At 40.4% G+C, this 25,000-nt stretch overlaps 1 protein-coding gene across 1 annotated transcript in view; it reads left to right on the top strand.

The window, feature by feature from the left end:
* The window catches only part of LOC143035676 (uncharacterized), a 46,473-nt gene that overhangs the window by 12,522 nt on the left and 8,951 nt on the right, over positions 1-25,000 (top strand). The window contains exons 3-12 of the mRNA XM_076202541.1: positions 264-444; positions 1,938-2,050; positions 4,307-4,435; positions 9,343-9,662; positions 10,415-10,472; positions 10,723-10,900; positions 12,745-12,830; positions 16,089-16,259; positions 23,155-23,343; positions 24,907-25,000. The exon at positions 24,907-25,000 is cut by the window's right edge and continues 114 nt beyond it. Of these exons, the coding sequence (XP_076058656.1) occupies positions 264-444; positions 1,938-2,050; positions 4,307-4,435; positions 9,343-9,662; positions 10,415-10,472; positions 10,723-10,900; positions 12,745-12,830; positions 16,089-16,259; positions 23,155-23,343; positions 24,907-25,000 (1,519 nt within the window). The remainder of the gene's footprint in view (positions 1-263; positions 445-1,937; positions 2,051-4,306; positions 4,436-9,342; positions 9,663-10,414; positions 10,473-10,722; positions 10,901-12,744; positions 12,831-16,088; positions 16,260-23,154; positions 23,344-24,906) is intronic.

Genomic DNA, 25,000 nt, shown 5'->3' with positions numbered 1-25,000 from the left:
TTCTTATATCATAATGTCCATTGTTACTGCCCTCGTTTCTAAAAATTAACTTAAATGTTGAAAAAGTTAGGATGCCGAGAGTGCTTTAAAGGAAAGAGAAGCGCCTAGAGTAAGAACACTTATGATTGATAAAACGCACATTACCAGTCTGAAGTAGATAATTAAGTGCATTTTTTCTCTTTGATTGATAAATGTTTCTTCTGCTTCATTATAAGAATGATTAGTATGGTTCAAATAAATAACAGTGATCGTATTCTTCGGAGACAGTTGGTGTGGCCACTTTCAACGAAGATGGTCAGAGGCGTATAACCACCTGGATGAAGTACAACACGACCATCCGTATCGGGGTTGACATGACTCTCTGCTTCAGGTTCAACATAGGTGTATTTAGACTCCTAACAGCGGTCATCTATATTCAGGACATCGCCCATCCTGACAGCAATCGTAAGTGGTCAAATCAACACTACAGTCCAGGGGTGGGCAACCCTTGGCACCCGTGCCCAAACCTGGCACTTTTTTTTCCAGAACTCAGTTTTAAAACGATTAATAAATCTTCAACTTCTTTTGTATGACTATTAGTAACCGCATGCTGCGCTGGACGGCGCATTGAGGCCCTTGTAGGAGGGAAAGGGACCCATACGCGTATATAGGCCTGTAGTCTCCCTCCATTGCGACTCAAGAAAATTGTGTCAGAGATTTTCCTGATTTTGGCTCCCGCACTTGAAAGGTTGCCCATCCCTGTTCTAATCTGTTCTTTGTTTAGCCTGGCAGAAACCTAACACCATTTGTGAGAGGTCAGCCAACACTGGTTTGTTGATTTCAAGCTGAAGGGATTTATTTTGGGAATAAGGAATAAGCTATGACTGTTTACGTAGCTTGAAGTATCTTCTATATCCATGAAGACTGACGGAATATGAGGCGTCCAGAAACAGAGGGGCATTCCGGCCACTTCTAATGGTTTCGAATTAAGCACGGATATATAGATACACTGTACAGAGAGTCTTCGGAGGCTTTTTTCACGTTCCGTGCTAAAGGTGAAACCAGTAAAAGTGTGTGGGGGGGGGGTTGGCCCTATGTTCCTGGATGCCTCACAGTAACGTACACAGACATTGCAAGGGGCAGGTGCTTTGGGCAGGAAATTGGGCACTTCACTCTTTTGTATTATTCGTATTTGGCAACTATCCGGTAGGTTGCAACACCATTTCCCACATTATAATTTCTGAATGGTAAGAAAACAGAAAATGCCCGTGAGAAATCATTTTTCATTCATTTTTATATATTAAGGTGAAGGGCACTTTTGGGGCACAGGGCAAAGGGGCAGGTGCTCGGGAACCCCCAGCACCCCCCCCTCCCCCCGCCCTCTGCACGGGCCTGATGCCTCATATGGAGATGAAGTAGCCTTGAGGCTCAAGCGTTTCGACCTGTTGGGCCTTCTGAATACAGCTCCATGCACTAACCTTAAAATCAAATCGCCCCCTCATTTCCGTACTTCCTCTATCAGTAACTCTTAAAGTAGGTTTATATATATATATATATATATATATGTATATATATATATATATATATATATATATTTTTTTTTTTTTTTTTTTTTTTTTTTTTTTTAGGAAGCTGTAGAGAGATGATAAAGGAATTTGTGTTTTGTCGCACATGATTTGGTGTAGTTAATTTTGTTTGTAGAGGTAGGTAGTTCTTGTAGGGTATTGTGTAAATTGTAAACACGCGCACACGCACACACACACACACACACACACACACACACACACACACACACACACACACACACACAGAGAGAGAGAGAGAGAGAGAGAGAGAGAGAGAGAGAAATAGTACTAATAGAGGTATAAAAGAAAGGTGAAATCATGTTATGTATTATTCTGAGGGGAGAAAGTCTGATTGATCCTATTCTGATTCCCTGTTCTGCCGATGCCACACAGCTGTTTCCCTCGACGTCTACTTCGAAAAGATTCGTCCTAAGGTGGGAGGCTACGGGCGTTTCTATCCACTTCCCGCTAATCTAGCGACAAATAAGTGGTACCACTACTGCCAGGTAAGTTTCATTTCTTCCTGACCTAAGCCCAAATTCACATTACGAACAGAAAAGTTACCAGACTGTCGTGGGACAAAAGTCATGCAACCGTCGCCATGTCTGCACACGTCCGTTTCGTTTGTTGACCTAACTAGTCAATAGATGACTCATGTATACCTCCTTTTCAGCCACACACACACACACACACACACACACACACACACACACACACACACACACACACACACACACACACACACACACACACACACACACACACACACACACACACACACACACCACAACAACACACACACACACACACACACACACACACACACACACACACACACACACACACACACACACACACCACAACAACACACACACACACACACACACACACACACACACACACACACACACACACACACACACACACACACACACACACACACACACACACACACACACACACACACACACACAAATTGGCATGTATATGTGGGGACGAAATTATATTACTCTTTTGATGCAATTTGATCATGGTGATATCGATTCCTGTTGACATGAAACAGACTTCAGTGATTATCCATTACTCATATTTCTCTGTAATGAAGGCCGGTCATCAATATGGTGAATGAACCAAGCATATAAAGCAGTGGTTCCCAATCGGTGTGCCGCGGCACCAGAGGGTGCTGCCGTGAGATCAGCTGAGGGTGCCGCCAAAATTCAAGGAAAAATTAATTTTCGTATTACCGACTCTCTCTGTTATCCATTTTTGTTCATTAGAGCAGCATCAGTGTAAAGATGAGTATTTTCATATTATCCAGGGACAACATTTTGTTACACTGATGTTGAATCAACAAAATACTGACAAACTAGAATTTAGATTTTCTAATAAGGGTGCCGGGGACTTCTGAAAGGCTTGGCAAGGGTGCTTCAAGCCAGAAAAGGATGGGAACCACTGATAGAAATATTGTGAACAAAGATCTTTACCACTCGGAAGGGAGGCAGAGGTTTCTTGTGGCGTTTTGGCCTACAACTCTTCCCATGCTGGGTTACTGGGAGTTGGCTCAATGACGGAGACGCCGCTACATATCTCAAATTTCCAGAAGAGGTTGGAGAATCGCATCACAGATATCTGTCCAGGATGTAATACTTCACCCCCATACTATACAACACGTTATGGAAGACTGCATTGTACGCAATCAAGCACACCAACAACACAATGTACACTCTGTAAGGGATTTGTGTGAAAACTTCATTTCAGTCGTGGCGTTCAGCCTCCTAGAGACGGAATTGTTTGGCCAGACAGTCTAGGCTTACAAAGGAGGAGCATGCCGACAGGAGACCTTTTGGGCCATAAATAGGTCTGATGCGAAAAATTATGATAATGGTAAATAAATAGATAGATAAACAAATAAATGAATAAATAAAAAGTAATAATAATATGAATTATAATAAATGGACTGATAATTAATGATGAATAATAGTCAAGTAAATAATAACAAACATACAGAAAAACAATAACAAACAAATAACATAGAACAAATGGCAGGTATTACAGCATCTTGCTTAGGTGTTTATCTAAACGAATCTTAAAGCTTCGAACTGAACTACAACAACAACAATGTGAATATATACTTGAAGAAGCCGTATTTATGGTAGTCAGAAGTGATGAATAGGAGACTAATCTTAGGTCTAAAAAAATCTGAGTGTCTGGTCTGTAAGGCTGTTACTGTCTTTGGAATATTAAATGTTTAGGATCGAGAATATTTAGGATTTTTTTTTTTTCTCTTTTTTTTTTTTTAATATTTGTATAATTTCGCTTATAAAATGGAACAGTTTAGGGACGGGGCACTCGAAAAGGAGTTCCTGGCATACAAATCTACACCATCAATATCTTCAACAATTGCTCTGTGCAAAGTTTTTTTCTATATAGAATGGTATGAATAATTAAATGAATGAATAAATAAGATAAAACTAAATACAAATAAAAATAAAACTGATAATCTGTATATCTAAATACCAATCGGATTCTTCCCCTTATAAGGTAAGTAGGCAGAAAAAGATATCTTAGTATGTTTCTGTGCAATGTTTTTCCAAACTGCAGAAATAGATAAATAAATAAATAAATAGAAAATAAACAAATTAGATAAAATTAATAAATATTGCAATGATAATCTCTCTATATCTATGTACCGATACGATTCTCCCCCCTTATAAACGAGGTCACCTTAGAAAAAATCAATATGTAGGTTTCTGTCCTCCAAGATTCGCGACATGACCGGCGGAAAGGCGAAGGTTTACCTGGAGGGCGAGCTGATCATGGACGAGCCTGTCGTACTTGAGGAGGACCTGGCGGAGAGGCACGTGCTCCTTGGGCAGGAGGGAGAGTACCAGGTAAAGTCTCCACGTCTTTTGTGTTTTGATTTCCCCTTTTTTCGAGGACGAGGTGCTATGATACTCGGAGACTGCCTCGCGTCTGTTCTTGAGTGCATCTATACTGTACTGTATATGAGGAATAGGGAGTGGACACACACACACACACACACACACACACACACACACACACACACACACACACACACACACACACACACACACACACACACACACACACACACACACACACACACACACACACACACACACACACACACACACACACACACACACACACACACACACACACACACACACACACACACACACACACACACACACAAACACACACACAGCGGAATAGATATTAGCAAAAACAGGAAAGCTAGCAAAAAGTGAACACTACAAAGGTGTATGAATAAAAAGAGACATGAATGATGAAGAAAGAGAAAGAAAAGACATTAAGAAGTGAAGCTAAAGGAAAAACGAGATAAGAACGGAGACCGAGGAAACGAAGTTCTATTGGAGAGTGTTAGACATGAGACTGAGAAAATGGCATATTCAAGAAAAAGAAACAAAAGGAACAGAAAACGAAATGGAGAGTCCAGAAAATAAAAAGTGGCTTATACTAATCTTGAAGAATTAATTTCAGGATTAAATGAATTAGATTTTTACCTGTCAGAAGAAAAACCAGACATAATGAGAATTGTGGAGACAAAATTTGTTACGCTCCTCCTCAGAGTAGGGGCTATGACCCTCGGAGGGTGCGAACTTAGGTTTCGTTGGGGTAAGAGAACAAACCAGTGGTCTGAGTTTCTTTGTTTATTGTGTGTGTGTATTGTGTATGGGAATGGAAAATCAGACTACTTGGCTTTGACCCGATGTTCGGGGCAGCTGCCTAACGACTGCTCTCCTTCTGTCTCTAAACCTTAAGGATGCCTCGGTAATGTTAGGCACCTCCCTCTAAGGCCGTACATTTCATCTTGGTGTTTCCATGATTGGCTAAGGACAAAACACTAACAAACTTTTGGCCAAGAGCTACAGTCCCTATACAACGTGGGCTGGCTTAGCCGAATACACCAGGTCTTTTCATTCATGTGATGTATTAGTTCTTCCGATAAGGGCTGTCATGGGAGGCCCATACGCTTATTTTTCTGATAAGGGCTTTTAGGCAAGGTCGTGACGAGGTCAGGCAGAGTCATGACGAGGTCGTGAGAATCAGGTTCTCACAAATTAAGGTGTCCACTATTTCCAGTGTTGGGAATGTGTTATATAATCACTGGCTTAAGAATAGAGAGGAGAAACAGAGTGGAGTAGTCATGTTCTTGGCTAAGAAAAAATTAAATGTGACGTAAGTTACAAATGGAGAGAACAGGGTGGAAGTGATCACAATAAGAGTTGAAGATAGTGATATGAAAAGAAGAAAGCTTGTGGTGATTTATGTGCTCCCAAAAATGGGGTCTTGGAGAGAGGGAGAGATAATTTAAAAATGTGAGACGATACAAGGCTTTCATTAAACGAGAGGCTGAAGGACGGAGGCAACGTGGTACTTATGGGAGATTTTAATTACAAAGAAATCTGTTGGGAAGAGATGACATTGAAAAGTGAAGAGGATCTATGGGGAAATGTATTACTTGACATGACTATAGAACATACAATGACACAATGGGTAAGTGAAAATAACTGATATAGAAATAATGAAGAATCGTCTTGACTTGATTTATTATTTACGTCATAACCTGAAATTGTGGATAGAATTGAATACAAGGCACCAATTGGGAAGAGTGACCACATATTACTTGAGTTAAAACAAAAGGAGGAAATATATGTAGAGAGAAATGAGAAATATAGAAAAGGAAGACTGGTGTATAATTAAACGGACTTTGAGAAACTTTTTTTTTTCAAAAAGCTAGTTGGGAAAATTCTACAATGAGGAATCACAGTTGGAAGAAAAATGGATGATTCTGATGGAAATTCATAATGAAGGAGTAGATGAATATGTACCAAGACAAAAACAGGAAAAGGTGTATATTATATTAAGTACTGGCTTAACAGAAGGTGCAGTGAAGCGAAAGATAGAAGAGATAAAGCTTGGAAAAGATAAAAAAACAAAACAAAAAAAAAACAAGAAAGTGGCAAATATATAACACTCAAAGGAATTAATATAAAAATACGCAGGGAGGAAAAAAGAAACTATGAAAAAGACATAATGGAAAAACGTAAGGATCAACCAAAACCATTCTGTAGATACATGAATAGTGAACTAAAAAACAAGCAGGAAATATGAAACTACGCCAAGGGAATATAGGATACACAGAAGATATAGAAATGGCGGAAGTCATGAGCAAACACGTCAAGTCGGTCTTCACAAGAGAAAATGCACAGCATCGGGATGGAGGGTGAGAAGTGAGACACACACACACACCCATGAGGGAAATAATAGTAACACGAAAAAGAAATAATGGACCAAATTACGAACCTTGATGTCAGGAAATCGCACAGCCCGGATGGAATTGCAAACTGGATACTAAAAGAACGCAAAGGAAAACTAATAGACAAGGTATATAATATAATAAGTTGTTCACTCAAAGAAGAAAAAGTACCAGAAGACTGGAAAAATACCGATATCATACCAATATATAAAGGAAGAAACAAGGAAGAACCAACAAATTACAGACCTGTTTCCTTTACAAGCACGGAAGCCAAAATTTGTGAAAATGTACTAAATCCCAGACAATTTGGATTTAGACAGGGAAGATCATTTGCCACAAATTTTATCTGTTTCTACTCAAGATTATTAGATATAATACAGGAAAGGAACGGATGGGCTGATTGTGCTTTCCTAGACCTACAAAAGGCTTTTGACAAAATACCATACAAAAACTGTAAAAAAAACAAAACAAGAAACCATAGGAGGGATACAAGGCAAACTACTGAAATGGATGGAGGATTTCTTGCATTGAAGAAAAATGAAAGTAGTGCTTAAAGATAAGAGGTCTACTTGGGAAGAGGTGATTAGTGGAGTTTCACAGCGATCAGTATTGGCTCCAATGATGTTTGCTATGTGAATGACATGGATGAGGGTGTGGAATGTTACATGATTTTTTTTTTTTTTTTTTTTTTTTTTGCAGATGACGCAAAACTGTTGAAGAATGTGAGTATTGAAACGGATTATGAGTCGCTGCAGGGATATTTGAACAAAGTTTGAGAATGGGGTCAAAAGTGGGAAGTGGACTTCAACATTAGGAAATGTAGCATGATAGAATTTGGAAAAAGTAAAAAAAAAAAAAAAAAAAAAATGGACATCAGGACAATATAAAGATTTGTGCAAAGGAAGTAAAGAAAGTGGGATCTGAAAAAGACATGGGAGTAATCATCACAAAGTACATGTCCCCTGATAAACAGATAAACAAAATTGTCGGGGAAACTTACAACTTGCTAAGATCAATAGAGGTAGCTTTCACTTACTTGGACGAAGAAATGGTGAAGAAAATACTAGTCACACTGATAAGGCCAAGATTGGAGTACGCAGTGACACTATGGTCAGCCAATACCAAAAAAAGAATATAAGGAAAATGAGAGAATCCAGAGAGCAACTACGAAGATGGACGTGACGCTTTCAAAACTGTCATATGAAGAGATATTGTCAAAACAAGAATTACCGACTCTAGAACAAAGAAGAGAAAGAAGTGAGTTGTTGACTATCTACAGAATCATGAGAGGTATGGAAGTCCTTGATAGAGAAGACTTAGTAAATTGGGATAAGAGAAATATAAGAGAACATGGAAGGAAGCGCAAAAAGGACAATTACAGAAGAGACCTGGAAAAGAATTGTTTTCCCCACAGAGTGGTGGATGTATGGAACAAACTAGACGAGACAATAGTGTGTGCAAAAACCATACACGAATTTAAGAGCAATTTAGACACTGCGAGATACAGAGACGGGACACTACGAGCGTAGCTCCCCTTCCCATTAGATACAGCTAGGTAACACACACACACACACACACACACACACACACACACACACACACACACACACACACACACACACATGGCGCTGTGGTTAGAGCTCTGGCCTGCCACTACGGAGGTCCGGGTTCGACTCTCGCCCGGGGCTGAAATAATATCAGTATCGCAGCGCTGAGGGGTGTTACTCCAACTCTCGTGGGTGGGGAGTTGGGTGTGTGTGTGTGTGTGCAAGGTCATAGCATTACCCATAGATCGGACCTACGAGCTCTGAGCTCTCTTCCAGGAGGGAAATAGCTGTCGATCACGAGTCCAACACGTGATCCAAAGACCAAGTGAAAAGACCAAGTGAATACACACACACACGACTCAGTGGCGCGGTTGTCACTACGGCGACCCGGGTTCGAATCCTGCCCAGGGCTGAAATAATTCCAGTGTCGCTGCGCTTCGAGTCGTTACTCCAACTCTTGTGGGCGGGGAGTTGGGTGTGTGTGTGCGTGTAAGGTCACAGCATTACCCATAGATCGGTCACACGAGCTCTGAGCTCTCTTCCAGGAGAGAAATAGCTGTCGATCACGAGTCCAACACGTAATCCCAAGGCCAAGGTGAATCACACACACACACACACACAAACTGTTCTACAACTTTCTTAACAGTAAACTGACACACAGAAAAGTTATCTCTAAGTTGACAGTGGATGGAAAAAATATGATGAGGCATCAGGACAGACTGAAATAATGAACGAAGGCTTCCAGCTTATCTTCATTAAAGAAGACTGTTCGGTAGAGACGGTTGTAGACAGTAATGTCGAGTTGTATAAAATTAATGTGGAGGTAAAAGATGTACACAAATTTTTGGAAACATTAGAAACCACTAAACCCTAATTCTGATATTACGAGTATTTTCTCTCTCCCTCCCCCTTTCTCTCTATACTCTCTCTCCCTCTCTCTCTCAAGGAGCCTTACTCCTTGAGTGGCAAACTGTCTCAGGTTAATGCCTGGAGCCAAGTCTTCACGGACGACGAGGTGAAACGTCTGGCTGATTGTGAGGTGGACCCTCAGGGCGACATCATCAGTTGGTCCGGGGAATGGGTCATCAGCGAAGTCGATATCCAGGTCAGTGGTGGAGCCGGGGGCCAAGGGGCAGGGGCCGGGGGCCGGGGGCCGGGGGCCAGTGGCCGGGGCCGGGGCCAGTGGCCGGTGGCCGGTGGCCGGTGGCCGGTGGCCGGGAGACGGAGACCAGGACCGGGTCCGGGTGTGGTTGAGTCGACGTGGAAGTAATAAATACGAGATAATGGTAGGAAATAGAGATGAAAGCCTGACTATGATATATAGAATTGCATGTTGACTATGATAAGCTAATCTAATTATCATAATTCCTTATTCAAATCACCAGTACATATTTCATATGAAATTATAATAAACAAATATGTATATGACAATGTACGCGGTATTCGAGTTGCAATGTTATATATACACTGCTTGACGCAGGGGATTGGCAAAATATGACATATGTAATCTTGATCAAATCAGCCACAGGAGGCCATGTTTCATATCACAGAAGACAAATTCTGGGATCATGGAACCATTCAACCGATCTGTTGTTCAAACCTAGTGAATACACGCGGGTAGAAGAGTTAGAATAATCATATAGACCAGTGGTTCTTAACCTGTGGGGAATTCCCCACTGGTGGGGAATGGCTGAATTGCCAAGTGGGGAATGACCGGTCGGACAGAAGAACCACTGTCTTTTCATATGTATTTTATTTCCATGTGATAACTTTTAGTAAAAAATCTAATATATGCAAACAAAAATTAAGGGCCGTAAAATGGCACAAAAAAGTAAAGCGTATATTTACGTACTAAACACTGCATGGGTTAAAATCGAATTTGTCAAAGACCGATGCTGTGGTGGGAAATGGAGAGTTGGCTCACTAAAAAGTGGGGAATTGGAGAAAAAAGGTTAAGAACCCCTGATATAGACGATTTCCTGTTCAAACTGCTTATTTTCCTCGGCTGTCGCTGACAGTAAAAGGGTTATCACACTGGACATTCACAGCCCTCTTCGTCAGCGCCGACAGTTGAGAGTTTGTTTGAGCAAAAACGATTTCGGTCACAACATTCTACTTTCTAAATCTCCAAATATCAAATTATCTTTCTGTCATATATAGCAAAGCTGAAAGCTGAACTAAGATTGTAAGCCTACACGAATGTTAGTCATACTGTTGAAATATTCATAGAGAAGTCATACCCTAGTTATTCAAATGGAGGTTGGAGGTAGGATGTTGGAGGAAAACTCCCCCAGTGTAATAACGCCTCAACTCCTTCTCCTGCCAGGAGGTGGAGCTGCCATCGCTGTGTAGGTCGCTTGTGGAAGGCGACGTTCCGGTTCATCTTCCTCTCCTGCGTTACTCCGAAGCCGTTCGCGTTTGCCAAGGCCTAGGAGGTTCCATGGCTTTCATCAACGACTCGAAGAAGATGATCGAAGAGATCGATCTCTTCCCTGAAGGCAATGGTGCGTCCAACTACTACGGTGTTCGTGTGACGGAGAACATAAGAACATAAGAATGAAAGAGAATGCAAGGAATTATAAAGCCTACACTAGGCACTTTCATCTCCATTACTACCTTTCACCCCTGTCCATAAAGTTATCTAATTTTCTCTTAAAACAACTTTTTTTTTCAGTGATCTCTACATGGTTACTAAGTCTATTCCATTTGTTACCTACTCTATTGGTAAACCAGTTTTTGCCTATTTCCTTCTTAAACCTTTTTTTTCCAATTCAAACACATTGCTACGAGTCCTGCACTGCTGTCTTAATATGATGACCGTGCCTGCATCACCCTTGTTAAAACCCTTGATCCATTTGAATACCTCTATAATGGAAAAGGAAGAGGATCGTGGGGGATTGGGGAAGGCGATAGAAGCATGTGGGGTGCATGAATAGGGTACAATAGAGGCACGTGCTTCATATCAGTCATTTCGAGTCCATTGCTGAACAAAGGACTCTCTTATACCATTTCCATATCTCGCTTGACCGCGCCAACCTTTGTCTCGTCAATCCTGCAAAAATTCTTATTTCGTCCCTCCACCTTCTGTCTAGTCTCCCTCTTCCACGCTTTCCATCCCAAGACGTCCAGTCGGTAACACACTTACTCCATCGTCCATCATTCTTTCGCGTTAAATTTCCCGCCCAATTCCACTTCCTTTCTTTTATCGCCTCTGCAAAATATTCCACATCAGTCTACTTTCTCACCTAACTTGCCCTCTTCTTGTCTTTCAGCGTTATGCCCAGCATAGATCTCTCTATTCTTCACCTGCGCGCTCCTCAGCTTTGTCTCCATCACCTTCCGTCAATTTTAAAGTCTCACCACCGTGCATTATAACCAGCATTATGCACCGATTGTAAAATTTTCGTTCCAGATATATAAGTAGAGCCTCTCATGATCTTCATATATTCAACAAACATTTTCCAACCAATTGTGATGCTCCTTTTTATTTAGTTCTCTTTATCTTTAGTCAGTTTTAGTGTCTCACCCAATTAATTGATCTTCAACTTCTTACGCTCGATTATAACTGCTTTATTCTGAACTTTCGAATAGAAAATTATTTTGGTTTTACTCTTATTCATCATTAAACTTATTTTGAGACTTGTTCAGATCAATGGGCATATCTTGTAAGTATTTTGCTATTTCTGAAATAAGAATAATGCCATCCACAAATCTAAGGTAATTAAGATGTTCCCATTCATCTTCAAACCTTTCCCTCCCTAACTCAACCTTTTGAAAATCTCTCCCAGGCAAGCTGAAACAGCTTTGGTGGTAGTGTATTGCTTTGTCATACTCCTTTTTCATTCTTTATTTTTCCTGTATCTCTAAGTAATCGAATTACAACAGTACATCTCACATGAATGTTTTCGAGAACCCCCACAATGTGTTCTTTTGCACCTTGTTTAATATTGCCATTTGTTCCGCCATGATTCAGGAACGCTTTACCGACGCGCACACTATGTATATAGCTGAGCCAGTTTACAATAAACTTCTCTCCTTCATTGCTTCAGAGGTTCTATCAATAAGATAATTATGACAAACTGTGTTCTTGCCAACCAAATTCTCTGGTCACTGACGCCACCTCTCATTGTTCAAAGATCCTAGCAAGCATAAGGTACTCAATTCATGTAATACCTCTCACTTTCTGTTCTTATTCATTGGCGCGTTCTGTCAGTGTTACAGCTTTTGCAATGACAGTTATGGTTACTGCAGTTACTCTTCGACTAGTGCACTTAATGCCGTTGACGTCTTTACATCTTTACAACCACTACATCTTTTGTAGGTAACACGAGGACTTTTGTTATTACAGAATGCAGCAGGAAGTGGGGCTCCATTTCAGACAGTCTTCGCGAAGGCTACTGGCTTGATCCTTTTCTGCAGCGTAGCTTCACACCCGTAAGTAATGTATTTGGAGGGTGGTTAAGGGAGAGAATGAGGATGAAGAGGGAGCAAAGGAGGCAGCGGACGGAGTAAAGGAATGAAGAGAGTGAAGAGAATACTGGCTGATCCCAATGAAAACAGTAAACGGTGATGAGATTGATAACAGCAGCGGAATCTACATAAATAATTATGATAACTTAAAGACCGACAATAGTGATTAATGTCATTGTTGATAACGAAAAGGCTAATGGTGATAGCGGAGGTGTGATAGAATAAATAAAAGAAAAACAGAATAAAAAGAGAAACAAGAAGGAAAAGGAAGATAATAAGAGAACACAGAGGGGCGAGAAAATAAGCCAATGGAAGAAAAAGAAGCAGAGAACAAATAATGAGGGATTGAAAGACACTCACTCTGTCAGTGACCAAAAAAAAAAAAAAAAAAAAAAAAAGTATGCCTGAACTCCTTGTATCACTCTTTGATGTACCTAGTCACTGGTTCTTCTACCTTCCAACTTTTAGTGCTACATATGATACATTCGAACTATTTTTCTCCATCACTGCACTGTACAACATACTATTGTGGATTCGCAGTGATATTGATCGGCTAGTTTTTGTTGTATTCAGTCTACATACAAAAGTGTTGGGGAAAAAAACGTATTCCTAACCTCACTCCTGAATTAAAAAAAAAAAAAAAAAAAAAAAACGGACACGCACGCTTCACATATAGAGACATCAGCCCAATAATTCTTGCAGAAATCCCCACGGATTCGGAGAACATACCAGCGTACCCCGTGATGCACTGAGTCAAATGCCTTCTTGAAATCAATATATCATCATCAATTGGGGGCATACGCCAGGGAGCGCGTTGCTTCACTCACACACCGACGCCAGTCCCCAAGGTCTTTCCGACCAAGCTTCCATGCAGCCACCCTTCCCAGTCCAAGCAACTCTCGATAGATTCGATCAATTTATCCCAGCCATAAAAAACTGTGGGTGTCCCCTTCTTCGTCTCTTCCATTTTTTTTTTTTTTTTTTTTTTTTAGACAACCTTGTGGGCAGGACCAACATCAGGGAATGTACTACATGCTCATATGGCTGGAGTTGACTTTTGCGAATTATGCTGGTAACTAACCTAGACTAAGCCTCACAGCACAGTCTCATATAGGTTGCAAGCAGTCTCTTTTGAAACTCATGTCTGAACCTCACAGTAGCGCGAAACGAGAGGGTCCGAGCGTGGACACAAATTGCTCAGGCCTTTGCAAATCTTAACAGATGGGAACGAACCCGTACCAACAATAGTTGGGCTGAGCACCTTCCCCAGCACATTGAGCTACGGTGGTTATTGTGATCTTGCTGGTCCCTTTCCTCCTTCAGTACATGGGATGACATGATCCTTTTTTCCCAGTTATAGGGAATGATACTAGGCTGCCAAACGACAGACAATACCACTCACAATCCAAGGATCGTGGTCCCACTTCTAGCTTTCAGCAACTCCACGATGACGTAGTAGGTGTCAGTCGCCTTTCCACCCTCTCTAGCTTTGCTCAAAGAAGGCCGAGATCTTTCTACCTGTGGATTACCTACTATCACCTGAACACCAGCCAGGGATAGCTGGCCACCGCAGGGGTCAGCCATGCACATCTGCTCAAAGTGCTCGGTTCAATGAACTCTGCACCTCTTCACATCTAAGACTAGCTGTCCATCGGTTGTTCAGACAGTGCTAATCTGGGTCACACATTTGGGACAGACTTTCTTCACGAAAACTCATGTCCGACGCTTCAGAGTTCTGTATAGTTCCTAATTCGCAGCCTATCTGGCAGCACAACTCACTTGTATTTTCCATTGTCTTGTCTCAAGGCCCCACACCACTCCACGACTTTCTCCAGTGCACTTCTTGGCAGCTTACAGTTCTCAGTGTTCCGAGTAATAAGCGTTTCGCCTCAAAAGGACTCGGCATCCCGGTAAATCCTGCAATTTTGTAGGATCTTCAAACGAACGCTAACTAGTATGTAACCGATCTTCTTTGTTATATCTCCGACATTACTATACCAAGTTCATCGGTGTGTCTTTGTAAAAAGAAACAAAAAATGCAAGTCTCACATTTCAGGAGAAATATGTTAGCGTTCCTATGTCCAGAGCCAAGGGAACCAGTATATGATTGATACTCAATTTTATTGGTTTCTGAAATTTGCTCGGCGGTTTTCCTCCATGGATTAAAATCCTTTATATTAGTAATCGTTCCCTCAGAAATATACAACTTCCATAGTTATTTAGGTAACCATTACGAAGTATAAAGGACTGTAATTAGTATTATTGGTTGAATTAGAATTAGAATGACGATGAAAAATCACATTAGTGTAGAATGTTTGATAAAGATAAGATTTATGATGCTCCTAAATTCTGTTATTCTGTCGTCTATACATTTGTCATTTATGTCGTCCTTATCGTGGATGTTCATTTTGAATTTTTTATCTAATCATTATTAAAATTCATATCACAAGAATCTCTTGCAAAATATGTACATCTTGCACCTAAAACTCCCTTAATGACACTATAAACTTATGTTACTTTGTTTTGACAAATGAAATGCAACAATATAAGCAAAAGTGTACATAAAATGGGACAACATATTTTTAGCTGAGTGTACAATAGTTATTACACTCAGTTTATAGCAATACTGCAATAATCAGTACGTAGGAAAATAATGGAGATTATTCAACTCATGATGGGTCTATTCTTTTAATTAGTAAGTTAGAGTGGCAAATCGTTTTGGCATCACACAGTGGTACTCGCCCTTTGTCTTTAGTGATTGTATTGTTTGTTATAAATTAAAGTACTACGAGTATATGACACTAATCAAACAAATTTGAATTCCTCGTCCTCCTCTCCCTCCTACTTCTCCTTTCCTCTTCTTCTTTTCATCCTCGTCTTCCTTCTCCTTTTAGTCCTTCCTTCTCGCATTTTCTCATTTCGTCTTCTTCTTCCTCCTAAGGAGCTGTACCATTCGTCTTACCCTAGGCAGGGGCAAAGGTAGCCACATGGGGTAAAACTGGCTATCGTCTTTGTTACATACCTAATTATGTTTGTCAACAAAAAAAGGGAGGAATTATACAAAACACATAGTAGTTAGTAGTTTTATTTCCCTGTCTACCTGTCATAATTAGGTATGTAGCAAAGACAATGGCCAGTTTAACCCCATGTGGCTGCTTTTGTCCCTTCCTACGGTACTTCCAGTTCACTACACTGCTTTTATAACAACCCCTCCTTCGACAGAACCAAATCTTCTTCCGGAAGAACAACCCGGATGGGGACATCTATCAAAACTGTGTGCGACTTTTCCATGAGGGTTTCCGGGACACGGACTGTAAAAGACACAGCTGTTCCATCTGCCACACCCGCGCCCCGAGCACTTGGAACATCCGCGGCATCTGCGAGGATGAGATGGTGAGCTGCGTTTCCTGTTGGTGGTGAGCCCGAGGAGAGGGTAAAGGGGATAAAGGATGGCGAAGGGATTGGAAGTTCAAGCGTAGAAGGGTAGAAATAAAAGGCAAAGGGATTGGAAGAATCTATTTATATACCAAAAGTTTCACCATCTCCCCCCCCCCTCCCCCTTTGTTTTCATTGTGTTGTCCACTGTTAGTCCTGTGGACACTTTAGCCGCCCTCACTGGTTCACTAACTCGTAGTCTTTGTGGTCCTCACTTAGGGATATAGCAATACTCACTTATTTTAGTTGGTAGGCCCTGTTGCCTCCAATAATTCAAATTTGTCAAGTTCTAGGCTGTCTGTTTCCTTTAGTTTTGGTTCTCTTTATTGACAGGTTTCTACCTCTCACTCCACTAAATCCTTCTGTTTATGAGAATTAAATTAAGTGATTTTTTATTCTTTTTTCTTCCGGTAATTCTCATACAGTGTGCTCCAAAGGAATTCCCCGAGAGCACGTGCGCAAGATCCTACGTGAGCTTTGCAGTGACGTAGTGATTTCTTTAATCCAATGATCTTCAACATTATATTCAAGATCCTCCCCAAAGAGCGTGATCTTACAATCGTGAACCAATTGAATTTTCTCCTCCACTCTTTCACCAATCAGATTCGTTGTTACAAGTCTATATGGTAACATTGTTTACTTAAAATTATCTCGAGTCTCTTCATATCTGACTTAGGTTACAAAGGAATGCCATGTCAGCAATACACTCGAGCCCCCGACCGATATTTACAAATAAGCATTTTATTACCTACACAAGGCGGAAAGCGGGCTTAGGCAACCCGCTCGCTCGCTTGGGGGTGAGGTAGCATGTGTGAGCAAATTTTGACGCAGCCCGAAGGGATTTCTCCCCGTCTTCTCCTTTTATGCATTGGGGGGGGGGCGGAGAGGGGGGTCGCCGATCTAATGAAGCGGCCGTGCTGTGGATGTGTTGTGTCTTGCGGCACTGCTTCTGACCCAGGGCAGTGGACAAGGTGCAGGGATGACCCGTCATCCAGGAGGTGCTAAGATAAGAGGGAGGGTGGAGGGGTGTGGAGTGTATTCAGGGATGGAATGGGTGGGAATGATTTTATGCCTTTTCCTTTATGGCTACCTCCCTTGTAAGAGGGAAAAAGCCTTGGTATATGTATGTATAAACATCTAACCCATAGAATGTAACACCCGTCTTCTACCCCACTTTCTACCTTCTTTTCTACCAGCCTCTTACAAAAAAGCCTCTTTCCCCTTATGAGGAAAGCACCTAGTCTAGGCACGCAACTACCTCTAGACATCTCATAACTATCTTTCCCTTTTATCTTAGCTTCTCGTGGACGAGCGGTCATCTCTGTCCCCTGCCCAATGCCCGGGATTAAAGGGATAAAGGCAGAAAAGTAGAAAGGAAGAAACGGTGAATAGTAGCACAGGTGTTTATATATATGTATCGTAAACTACTACATATGCGTTTTTTCTCTCTATTTTGCATTCATTAATTATCAATTTAGTGTGCGTTCAGTGAAGTTTGCGAATATTTATCTCGTTTTGATTTTTTCAGAATTGATTCAGCTTACAAAGGCGGAGCATGCCGACAGGAGACCTTTTCGTCCATATCTAGGTCGGATGCGAAAAAAATCATAATAACAATAAAATAATAAATAAAATATATAATAATGTAAATAACAAATAAGATACATAAATAAATGCATAGGTATAGTTAAATAATAAACAAACAGGTAAATAGTAAATGATAATAAATTGACATATAACTAATAATAAAGGAAAATCAAACAGACAAATTATAACAAAACAAAAACAAATAATATAAAATAAATTATAATCATTACAGCATCTTGCTTAGGTGTTTATCTAAATGATTCTTAAAGCTTCGAACTGAACTACATTGCACTACCTGTGCAGGAAGTTTATTCCATTCATTAACTACACAGTTGGCAAAGTTGTTTCTACCTACTTCCAAATTGAATCTATTTCCAGACAGTTTGAGACCATTGTTTCTTGTCTGATTCTCATTCAATGTGAAAATTTTGTCACTTTTGATGTTGTCAATTCCCTTTAGAATTTTAAAGACCTGTATCAAGTCACCTCTGAGTCTACGCTTTTTTTAGGGAAAACAGATTCATATGTTTTAGTCGATTTTCGTATGATTTATTTTTGATATTTGGAATCAGTTTTGTGGCTCGCCGTTGTACTTTTTCCAGTCTGTCAATGTCTTTAATGAGATTCGGTGACCATATGGAAACAGCATATTCCAAATGTGGACGAACTAACGATTTATATAGCTTGTTAATGAGTGATGGACTTTTGAAATCAAAAGATCGCGCAATGAGTCCTAGAATCTTATTTGCTTTCTCAGAGGCTGAAATACACTGCTTGGATGATTTGAGGTCGTTGCTGATAATTACGCCGAGATCTTTTTCACTATTCACTTTTATTAACTCCCAGACCCTCTTATGCCTTTACTTTTTCTTTTAGGAATGTCCCCTGTGGGGCTACAAGGAGAAGGATGCCTAGTCCCAATCCCCGTCCCTTTCTTCTCGCCTCTTACGATCCAAGTGGAAATACTTGGTGGCAGTATTCTTTTCCCCCACCACAGGGAATTTCCCCACCACAGAAAATGAATACTCAGAGAAATGGTACAGGGCAGCAGCAAGGGGTTGGGGGACAGCAAAACGGAGGGACAGTCGTAGTATAAAAGTGTCATAATTTCTCTATGAACAGAGTTTTCCTCTATCATAGACAAAATGATGTGTGGCTCTGGTCCGTAGGGGCGCCCCATATAGATCCTAAAGTATCAACTGCATGCTACTTTGCCACAATAAAAAGCAGCCAGGTGATGAGATGTACAAGGGGTGAAAGTGGCATTAAGGGAGAGCGACTGGAGGAAGTGGATACTTTTAGATACTTGGGTGCAAATGTGGCAGGAAAAGGTGGAGTGAAGGTGGAGGTAGAATGTAGAGTGAGAGAAGCAAGTAAATGCCTTGGTGGATTAAAGAGTGTAATGAGGAATAGACATTTGGGAATGGATACTAAGAGGAGCCTGTATGAAGCCAACAGCACTGTATGGGGCAGAAACATGGAACATAAAGGAAGAGAGAAGGAGTTTGAATGTGTTTGAGATGAGGTGTCTGAGAAGTATGATGGGGGTTACTAGGCTAGATAGAGTGAGAAATGAGGAGGTGAGGAGGAGAACAGGGGTGGAAAGGGAGTTGGGAGATAGGGTTGATGAAAGAGTATTAGGATGTTTTGGATACATGGAAAGAATGAGTGAAGAAAGACTAGTAAAAGAGGTATGGAAGGCAGATGTGGAGGGAGTGAACATGAGGGGACGTCCTAGGATGAGGTGGATGGATGGGGTGAAGGGGGCTTTGGGGAAGAGGGGAATGTCTGTTGTGGAAGGACGGGAGAGGACAGAAGATAGGGGTGAATGGAGAATGGTTGTATATAGATGATCTTGTGATGCATGAGGTGAGGGGTGAGGTAGTATGTGTGAGCAAAATTTGACGCAGCCCGAAGGGATTTCTCCCCGTCTTCTCCTTTTTTGTATGAGGGGACGGAGAGGGGGTGTCGCCGATTTAATGAAGCGGCCGTGCTGTGGATGTGCTGTGTCTTGCGACACTGCTCCTGACCCAGGGCAGTGGACAAGGTGCAGGGATGACCCGTCATTCAGGAGGTGTTAAGATGAGAGGGAGGGTGGAGGGGTGTGGAGTGTATTCAGGGATGGAATGGGTGGGAATGATTTTATGCCTTTTTCTTTTTGGCTACCTCCCTAGTAAGGGGGAAAAAGCCTTGGTATATGTATGTATGTATGTACTTTTATTAACGAATTTCCAAATAACTTGTAATCGTACTTACTGTTATTTTTACCTATGTGCATTACCTTGCATTTACTTGTGTTAAATTTCATTAGCCACTTTTCAGACCATTGCTGTAATTTATCTAAATCTTTTTGAATATCTAATTGGTTTAAGTGATTATTTGCCATTCCGCACAGTTTTGTATCATCAGCAAATTTGGAAACAGTAGATTTTAGTCCATGGTCTATATCATTTATATATACTATGAATAGAAGTAGCCCAAGAACGGAACCCTGAGGAGCTCCATTTGTAACATTTCTCCATCTAAAAGTTTTTCCATTTAAAACAACTCTCTGTTTTCGACCATTCAACCAATTACTAGTCCAACTTAATAGGCTACCACTTATTCCGTGTAAAGCTAATTTAGTAAGTAGTCTTTCGTGTGGGACGGTATCAAAAACTTTTGCAAAGTCTAGATATATTAAATCTATATTGTTTCTTTTGTCATAATTCGAGATAACTGTGTTGTAGAATTCGAGTAAGTTAGTCACGCAAGAACGTTTCCGTATGAAACCATGCTGGCTATCATTTATCAAACAGTTACTTTCTAAATGATGTTCGATAGCATCTCTGATGATAGTTTCCATTATTTTTCCTACGATTGAAGTCAAACTTATAGGCCTATAGTTATTTGGTTTCTTTTTGTCACCTTTTTTGAATATGGGAGTAACGTTAGCTAGCTTTCATTCTCTTGGGACATCTCCGGATATGATGGATTTCTTGAAAATAATTTCTAATGGAACAACAATCTCATTTTTCATTTCCTTTAAGATTCTTGGATGCCAACCGTCAGGCCCTGGTGTTTTATTAACTTTGAGTTTATCTATACACCTTTTAATTTTTTCTTTTGTTATATTTACCGTAGTGAGTAAGTTTACCCTAGAATTTTCACAGGTTTCAGTTTGGAGTTCACTTTGAGGTGTTTCGTTTACGAATACCGAGCTAAAATAATTGTTTAAGATATTACACATTCCTTCATTTGAATATTCAAGTTGACCGTCAGCAGATAATAGTGGACCAATGTGATTCCTAACAACCTTTTTATCTCTAATGTAACTATAGATTTCTTTGGGATTTTCTTTGGATTTATCAGCGATGTTCATTTCGTATTGTCGTTTTCTTTTTCTTATTGTCTTTTTTAAATCTCTCTGTATTGATACATAACTTTCATAGTCATTAGATGCACCCGAGCACTTATATTTCTCATAAGCCTGTCTCTTTTTAGCAATATTTTTTTCAGTTTCTTTGTCGAGCCACTTTGGGCGAGCCTGATTTGGGGGACGTCTGTCCTTAAAAGGAATGTAAGTATGAATCATCTTAGTGAGCGTATTTTGAAATATTTCCCACATCTGATCTACAGGTCTTTCGTTTAATTTTGCCTCCCAATCTGTAAGCTGAAGCTCCTGGCGTAGTCCTATGAACTGAGCTTTACTGAAATCGGGTATTTTAGAAACACAAGTATCTATTCTAAAAAAATTTAGGAGTTTGAATCTAACTAAGTTGTGATCGCTATTTGCAACAGTTTCACCGACTTCTACATCAGTTATCATGCTTTCGCGGCTAGTGATCAATAGATCGAGTAAGTTTCCATATCTTGTGGGCTCTTTTACATGCTGAATTAAGTAATTGTCACCAAGAAAACCAATCAAGCGACTACCTATATGGCCATGTTCAAGGGTCATCCAATCGATGTCAGTAAAATTGAAATCACCCATTATCAGTAAATCCCGGTTGCAGAAACTAGATAGTTCTTGAAATAACAGTTTGTCGTCTGCTAATGATAATGTCTTTGGCCTATATATTACACCTATATTCATTTTTTGTCCATTTGTTTGGGTTAACTCAACCCACAAACTATCATATGCATCCTGTTTCACTTTCTCTAAAACACAAACATGAACATTGTTTTTAACGTACAACAGAACACCCCCACCTTTCTTGTGGTTTCTATCCTGATGAAAGTGTTTAAATCCCGCAATATTAAATTCAGCTTCGAACTCTGTACCATTTAACCATGTCTCAGTTATTCCTATCATATCGAGATTTTTGCTTTTGACATACGCCTGTATTTCTTGAAATTTGTTCCTAATACTACGAGCATTAAAGTACATGGTTTTAAGAAACTCGTGATTATTTCTTTTTGGCACATTTTGAGTTTCAATATCATGTCTTACATTGTCATTTTATTTTCTATTTATTCCTTGCTCTATATTATTATTTGGTCCTTCATTGACATTCAATGCCTCATTAACATTTCTCCCATCTCCTCATTAACATATCTCCATTTCTTCCCAAGAAAAATGCTCATTTTTCCAAAAATATTTAGGGAATTCCATGACCACCTCTACATGGATATAATTCGTTATACAACAGGTTGCATACAATATACTGTACCATCTTTCAAGTCACACACTGAATATAATTTTTAGGAGAGTGTTGCCATTTTCTACATAATTTCCTGTCTCCATATGTGTGCGCTGGTGACGTATATGAAAGCGCGTTGGTGTTGCATTAACTTAGTTGTGGGTTTGACTCCCATCCTTCTCTCCAATCCCTCTGTTACCTTCCCCCAATAGCCCACGTGCATAGGTTTAAGGCAGCGATTCCCAACCTGGGGTGCTGAAATCAATTATAGGGGGTGCTGGGAAGTGATGCACACAAAAATCACATTGATATATGTATCACTGATTACCTAGTTGTGCATATTTGACTTTTTCCATGCTATCTTATTTTATAGGGTGTTCTTATTTCTTCTACAAACAATATTGTCAATTTGTTTCAGTTCTAAGGAATCAAGAAAATAAACTATCAAGGAGTACACTTCACTTTCTTTTATCGTTCTAATAACAAGATAGGGGTGCTGGACTGCTTAGACATGACAACAGGGGGTGCTATGGTCGGAAAAGGTTGGGAAACGCTGGTTTAAGGTAATGGCTTTGGGCACAGCTACGCGTTTCCTGTCATATACTTTTCACTTTTCTTCCTTCTTCTCCATATGCGTTTGTTAGCGCATGTACTACTTCGACTTGGAGAACGAACCTCTAGGGTTCAGAGGCTACGGAGAATACGCCGTCCGGAGGGTAAATGGCATCTGGACCCTTTACGACGCCTTCGCGAACCGAACCCTTGCACGCCTCTTCAGGAAAGACGAAGACGACCTCGACTTTCCCATTGGTAGACAGAATTGGCAACTGGAGGTGGGTTAATATCTCTATCTGCCTCTATATTTCTCACTTCTGTCTATTCTTGGTAGACAGAACTGGGAACAACAGGTGGGCTTCTATTTCTGTCTCACCTTGATACTTCTCACTCTGTCTATCCTTGGTAGACAGAACTGGGAACTGCAGGTGGGTCTTGTTTCTGTCTACTTCTATATTCCTCACTCTGTCCATTCTTGGTAGACAGAACTGGCAACAGCAGGTGAGTTTTTATTTACGTCTCGCCTTTATATTTCTCACTCTGTCCATTCTTGGTAGAACTGGAAACTGCAAGTGGTTCTTGTTTCTGTTTACCCTATATTTCTCATTTTGTTCACACATGGCAGACAGAACTGCAAACTGCTGGTGGGTTCTATTTCTGCCTCATTTCTATTATTCTCACTCTGTCCACCTTCGTATAACACATACCATACTTCTGAAACGTAATTATAAACACGTTTAGTCTCTTCCTACCTTCCTCAAAGTTCAGGTCTCTGTTCTATACAACTCCATACATTGATGTATATCTCTTTGGACTCATCCCCAGGTACCCATTCTCCATAACATTTTTCATTACTCCCAAGACATTTACTCACCTCCTTTATAAACATTCACCTCTACTCCTCCATTTACTACATGAGACCCGAAAATCCTTAAAACCCACCAATTCCTCTAGCCTCCCACAGTCAATATTCTAAGAGATTTAGTGATTTTCTTACGTACTAGAAACAAACAGGATAAAGGTTGGATACTATTTTCTATTCAATAAAGTATGCTGATCACCTTTAACTTCTGCTATCCTTCCTTTCTACTACCCTCCTGAAATCTCTTCTTTACTACCTCTATAAATCCATCTCATTGTCACAACTTCATCTCTAAGGATACAAGCTCTGGTTATGACAGAAAAAATGCTAATTATTCTTTCCTTTCCCCCTAATTATTTTCTCATTTTCTTTTTATCAGTTTTTCTTTTCGAATTTTACTATTAAATAACTTAGCTTTTTTATCACTATTTTCTAGCAGCAGACATATGTAAAAACACCTCTCGATGATTTGTCATTTGTGTGAAATACTTCTCAATAATTTGACGTGAAATAGTCGACGACTCAAGTTTCTTACGAGTTTCACATGGGAGAGCTTACGAAGACACGTGCATTCAGGAATACTTATACTCATTACCTACCTCTAGCTCAGTGGTTCTTAACCTGTGGGGAATTCCCCACTGGTGGGGAATGGCAGAGTTGCCAAGTGGGGAATGACCGGTCGGACAGAAGAACCACTGTCTTTTTTTTTAATCGATGTGTTTTTGTTTCTTTTTGTTTGTTTCTGGTGTCTTCTTGTTGTCACATTAAGGGCCGTAAAATGGCACAAAAAAGCGAAGCGTATATTTACGTACTAAATACTGCATGGGTTAAAATCGCATTTGTCAAAGACCGATGCTGTGGTGGGAAATGGAGAGTTGGCTCACTAAAAAGTGGGGAACTGGAGAAAAAAGGTTAAGAACCCCTGCTCTAGCTCATTCAGAAATGCTTATACTTACTCCTCATATCTTACCCCCCGCAGTCTCCAATATGCAAGCAAGAGTCTGGTAAACGCGTTCTGTCTCTATCCTCGTGCGCTCTGAACCAGTTCTCTTGTAGTGACGGCTCCTGCATCC

Source organism: Oratosquilla oratoria, chromosome 19 (assembly GCF_046742065.1).
Source record: "Oratosquilla oratoria isolate Oo_2021 chromosome 19, ASM4674206v1, whole genome shotgun sequence".
NCBI lineage: Eukaryota > Metazoa > Arthropoda > Malacostraca > Stomatopoda > Squillidae > Oratosquilla > Oratosquilla oratoria.
Note: the sequence above shows the minus strand (reverse complement) of the source record. Positions and strands in the feature narration are given on the sequence as shown.